Source organism: Rhinatrema bivittatum, chromosome 11, assembly GCF_901001135.1.
Source record: "Rhinatrema bivittatum chromosome 11, aRhiBiv1.1, whole genome shotgun sequence".
In the NCBI taxonomy this organism is placed as follows: Eukaryota; Metazoa; Chordata; class Amphibia; order Gymnophiona; family Rhinatrematidae; genus Rhinatrema; species Rhinatrema bivittatum.
In genome coordinates, this window is record NC_042625.1 from 94,735,263 (window position 1) to 94,740,948 (window position 5,686).

The 5,686-nt window shown below is 47.4% G+C and overlaps 1 protein-coding gene across 3 annotated transcripts; it reads left to right on the plus strand.

The window, feature by feature from the left end:
• Positions 1 to 133: 133 nt before the first annotated feature.
• Positions 134 to 5,202, plus strand: LSM10 (LSM10, U7 small nuclear RNA associated). 3 transcript variants are annotated; one of them, XM_029619672.1, is made up of 2 exons: positions 134 to 271; positions 4,432 to 5,202. In XM_029619672.1, the coding sequence occupies exon 2, from the start codon at positions 4,462 to 4,464 to the stop codon at positions 4,831 to 4,833; it is 372 nt and encodes a 123-aa protein (XP_029475532.1). In that variant the 5' UTR covers positions 134 to 271; positions 4,432 to 4,461; the 3' UTR covers positions 4,834 to 5,202. The 3 variants fall into 3 exon arrangements, with proteins under 3 accessions (XP_029475532.1, XP_029475533.1, XP_029475535.1); XM_029619673.1 differs by lacking the exon at positions 134 to 271 and adding an exon at positions 273 to 326; XM_029619675.1 differs by lacking the exon at positions 134 to 271 and adding an exon at positions 428 to 567.
• The last annotated feature ends 484 nt before the right edge of the window (positions 5,203 to 5,686 follow it).

Genomic DNA, 5,686 nt, shown 5'->3' on the forward strand with positions numbered 1-5,686 from the left:
CTTACCCGAAGGGAGGCCGGGCACAGGGATACGGCGACGCTGAGGACCCTGTTGATCCGCGCGGGGCCCCGCCGGTGCTGGTGCCGGTTGCAGAACCCGCCCGGCTTCGCACTGTCTCTCCGCAGCCCGGTTGCTAGGTCACTGGCGGCGCGGGGAGAAACAGACCAATCAGTGTGCCCGATGGTAGAGGGTCGGCGGGAAAGAAACAGACCAATCAGCGTGGCTGGTGTTGCGAGGTCGGCGCCTGCATGAAGTGCACCCTAAAGCGCCGGTAAGAGGCGGTCTGGTTGGTTTGTTTGTTGGGCGGCGGGGGAAGGAAAAGTTTGGTGAGAGATGTTGCAGGTTTTTCTCGCGATTGGTGTGTGGGGTCGCGACCGGCAGTGTGTCGGGAGGGGAGATGAGCGGAACTAGGCCTCCGACCGATAAGGTTCTAGCGCGCGCGCCGGATCTGGTCGTACCGAGTCCCATGTTGTGGTATTGGACTCGGTGAAATAATTCCCCTCCCTTCCGCTCGCAGAGTCGCCGAGTGGCCCTGTTCGAAGGGTGAGGGGGGTGGACAGAAGCTTGGTCAGTCCTGATTTGTTTTAACTTCCATGTTACTACATTGTGGGGGTTTGCGGTTCACGCCTTAGCCGGTGTTAAGTCCGCGCCGCTGGTGCCAGGATGCCTGGGGAGTGAGGTCAGAAGTCCACAACTGGTCTTAAATCTTTCTGCTTGAGCTGGGTCACCGTGCGACCCTCGCCCTGTCCCGAAGGGGGGGCTACCAATGGTGGGAAGACTCAAATCGGTGCCGGAAGCCTGGAGGGAACTAGCAGGGCTAGCATCTTTATTTAAAAGGGGTCGTCTTGGTTCATAACAATCAGGTCGATCCAGTAAGGCCGCGGTAGAAACAGTGCGGCAGTGTCAGGCGCACCCTTCCTCCCCGCACCCACAGTTCTCTTCACTAACTCCCCGATACTCTCCTCTAATCGCATGCAAATGCATGCCGCGGCTTTAAAGCGGTAGGGAAGGGTTATGGCCGCGTAACCCATTTTACTGTATAGGCGCTTAATACAGCGCCTATACAGTAACCAGGGTGCGACGGTACCTGTCATTTCAAATGTCATTTGGAATGACAGGAACCAGGAAGTGTAAAAAAACACGAAAAGTCTTTGTTGCTTCGTCGCTGTGTCTCTCCTCCCGGAGCAGGGCGCGAAAGCAGCCTTGCTCCGGGAGGAGGTGAGGCACAGCGGCGAAGACAGACGGGAGAGGAGAAAAAGCAGAGCCGAGCAAAGCGAAAGCGTGCAGCAAGCCGGCGAAATAGACCTGCGAGCAGAGGCAATAGCAGCGGTTCGGTAAGCCTGGCACCCTCCTTGATGTAGTACGTCCCGGATGCCCCCCTCCCCAGCGCGCCCACCGCTACCCCTTTCATCAGCTGCATCCACTGCGACCCGGCAGTCCCGTGAGGCCTACAAAAAAAAATAAAAAATCCCCGGCTCCCGCGCCCCCGCACTGCCCGCCGACTCCACCCCCCCCCCCCCCCCTCCTCCCGATCGGGCAAGGAGGCGGCGGCGACGAAAACCAAAGCAATTTTTTTTTTTCAAAAAGCAACATCACACATTGCATAAAATAATTTCTCCAGCCTTAAAGCGACTTACTTTTGGGATCTGTCAAGTAAGTCGCAAAAGTAACTTACTTTTCTGAAGCCATCACGATCGTAGCTCAAGACGAAGATGGCCGCCTGCACGGGGGAAAGCGTGCAATTGGCCGCTGAAGACGTGAGGTCACGTCTTCAGCGGCCAATTGCACGCTTTCCCCCGTGCAGGCGGCCATCTTCATCTTCGTCCGGAGGAGCTAAGATCATGTTCCTGATGGCTTCAGAAAAGTAAGTTACTTTTGCGACTTACTTTTGGGATCTTGACAGATCCCAAAAGTAAGTCGCTTTAAGGCTGGAGAAATTATTTTATGCAATGTGTGATGTCGCTTTTTGAAAAAAAAAAAAGTGCTTTGGTTTTCGTCGCCGCAGCCTATCTGCCCGATCGGGGGGGGGGGGGGGGGGGTAGAGTCGGCGGGCCAGTGCGGGGGCGCGGGAGCCGGGGATTTTTTTTTTTGTAGGCCTCACGGGATTGCAGGGTCGCAGTTGATGCAGCTGATGAAAGGGGTAGTGGCGGGCGCGCTGGGGGGGGGCATCCGGGACGTACTACATCAAGGAGGGTGCCAGGCTTACCGAACCGCTGCTATTGCCTCTGCTCGCAGGTCTATTTCGCCGGCTTGCTGCACGCTTTTGCTTTGCTCGGCTCTGCTTTTTCTCCTCTCCCGTCTGTCTTCGCCGCTGTGCCTCACCTCCTCCGGGTCGCAGTGGTAGCATGGCGCTGTGAGGGGGGCGAAAGGGTATATACCCATGAACGGATTTGAGTGGGAGCGCTCTGTGAAGCGGGACATGCCCGTGAGGGGCATAATGGGTGGATGCAGCTGATGAAAGGGGTAGTGGCGGGCACGCTGGGGGGGGGGGGGGGCATCCGGGACGTACTACATCAAGGAAGGTGCCAGGCTTATTGTTTTATTGTGTTTGAGTATCTTAAGCGGTGTCGATGGATTTGTTACACAGTCCTAACTCCTACTAGGGGGAGGCAGTAAACTAACAGGTTAAGGCCGCGGCAAAACCGCGTTCCTAAGGAGATAATATCAGCGCCCGTTACAGTATCGGAGGGGAATAGCTAATTCCTTCATTATACAGCTTTTTCGTTCATTTACATGCTGGGTGCGGAAAGGGTTAGGTGTTTATTTTAGGAAGCGCTAAGGACGCGTGAAACTGGAGACTGTATGGCTGGATGGCCTTACTCGTCTGTATTGTGCGCTCCCAGCACGTTACAGACGGGCAATCTTTAACTGCACGTTACTGGATCGACCTGATTGTTTGAGATGGTGGCCATAGTCCAAGCGACACTGCTTCCACTGGGCATGTGTCCATGCCAGTGAAAGGTGCTGACATATTTAATGCCTGGCACCTTAGCTGACAGGCTCTTGCAGGGAACTTAGATGACCCCCATGGCCCGGCAAACAGGATTGGAGCAGATTGTCGAGGCGTATATCTAATAAGTAGTAGGGAGCAGTACAGCAAATGTGGTGGTTTCATTTCTCATCTCTTTAGCATTGAAATCCTACAAAATATACATTAAAACATAGTTAGGGATTGAATGTATGTAGGGGCTTGCCAGTACATTGAAATTATCTTTTTCCTGATCATAGGTTAAACTAGTGGTAAGTGACACCTCCACCGTTTACTTTTTCCCAGTGGGAAAGGAAGCAAGTTCAGAAAGGTTTCAAGTCAGTGATCTGTAATGGCCTGGGAGAAGATCACTACTGGATAAAACTTAAATCTTGGGCCAAAAAAAAAAACAACTGAAAGTTGGATAACTTGCAGAATTATGAAATGAACCAGATGTACAGAGTGGGGTTTTTTTTCTCCCATAGACTCGAAAAGGAGAAAAAGCCATTTAGTACATCTGGCTTGGTGCTGCAGACTTTTTAAAGTGGGCGATTTCAGGTGAAAATCCAGCAGTGCTTTTTTTTTTTTTTTTTTTTTTTTAGGTTGGTTTGTTTTTTTGCTGCTGCTGTTATCTGTTAATTTTATTTTTTTTTTTTTTTTGCCTTTCCTGACTAGTATGACAGGAAATGCATTGTTTCCAAATGACACAAGCAAATTGACCTTTTATAGGTTTTCTTGTACCCTGTTCCATCTGGAACTTCAATCTTCTCCTGTTGCTTATTCTGGCATAACTGCTGTTTTTAAGGCACTTACCTGGAACAGATCCCACCATGGGTTACTAAGTCATTCATTCTTCCTAGATAGATGAAAACCAGTTGATGGTAATTGCATTGCATATCTGTAAAAAGCTTTGAATACATGTATTTTAAAGGATTTGTAATGCTGGTTTTATTATATTATGGAGTTTGGATAGTAGTTTGTTCTATATTACAATAAATCACTAGAGGGAGCTACTGCTTCAAACAAATGCACATACAGGGACTTGCATATAAAAAGTTTGCTGTGACTACAAAATGGGAGAAAACCTTTAGATCAATGAATTACGTACAATACAGAGTAATGGCGGTGAAATCATGTATTCCTTTCTCCTGTGATCATATCTTTGTTCCAAAAGCTGTTAAAACAGAGAGAAAACACACTGAAACAAATAGCAATAGGGATAGCAGCAGTTTAGCTAAGAATCAAGTATGTTGATACTGTAAAATATCTAGCTGATGTTTAGGATTTTCTTTTTTTTTTTTTTTAAGAATCTAATTTCTGCATCCAACTCTTGTGATAACAGCACAAAGTAACTGTCAAACTGTATGCCACTCAGTTTTTCCAATAAAATATTAAAAATTCTTACATTGAGTATTTGAATGTTGCTCCAGTACAGTGTTTTCAGTGGCTCATCTATTTTGCAGTTATTCTGACGTTCAAGGTAGTATTGCAAGATGGAGATCAGCCACTCCATCAAAGAACGCACCATCGCCGAGAACAGTCTGATCATATTGCTCCAAGGCATCCATGGGCACACCACCACTGTTGATCTCCGGGATGAAAGCACTGCCAAAGGCCGCATTGTGAATGTTGATGCCTTCATGAACATTCGCCTGGCTGAAGTGGTGTACACGGACAGGAAGGGCCGGGTTTCTCAGCTGGATGACTTTTTTGTGACTGGCAGGAATGTCCGATATGTTCACATTCCTGATGAGGTGGACATTGTTTCAACAGTGGAAAACCAGCTGCAGAAAATCCACAGGGTCCGCAACTTTGGCAGTGAAGGAAAAGGAAGAAAAGAGTTTTCTACCATGAAGTATAAGTGAAACTCCAGGATGGAGGTCTTTTACAAGAAAAGTGCAGTATACACCGACCTTTAATGTAGAGTGTATTCCAAAGAACTTGGTGATGAAGTGCAACCACTTCTGGGATAAGGCTGCAGATTTTTTTATAACCCTCAGCATTAGGCTACAACTGCAATGCATAGAGAGAGAAAAGAAAATAAAGGTTGGCGCTTTAAGGTTAAGAGCCAGATATTGAAAGGGATTTTCCCAAATTGTGTCTAGGGCAGGTGGTAAGGTGGAGTTTTTAGTACATCTAGCCCAAAGTGATGGATGTGGGATAGATATTAGAGAGTGCTTCTGTAAAAAAACAAAAACAAAAAAAAAAAAACAACCCACTTCTTTACCGCTCTTCAGTTGTTTGCTGTAGATTGATTTAACAATAAAATATTTTGCTAAAAATTGCAAACCTGTTCCCTCTGGAATATATCTGTGTATGTATACTTTTTAAGACGTAACATATTTTGGAGACATTGGTAACTTGCTGCTGTTTTGCACTAGCTTTCTATGCCATGTACTTTGCACATTAACTGTGGCTTTCCAGCCTCCTACTTCTAAGGTCTTTGAGACTCATTGCTCCAGTAGTTATGTATCAGTATGATGTTTGCAAAGGACAGCCAAGGGTATGTCCCCCGATTTTACTTTGCTTTTAAATGGTGAGAATAGCAAAGCAACAACAGCTTTCAAAAACTTTGAAAGTTTCTTGATTTTTATTCTGATGTATTTTGTTTCAGAAGACCAAAGGAGAATTTCTGAGTGATACTTTTTCTTGTATTTTCAGCCCTACTGCTTTGCGCTTCCTGTTCAATAGGAACTGGTGTGTGGTGGGCTACCAAGA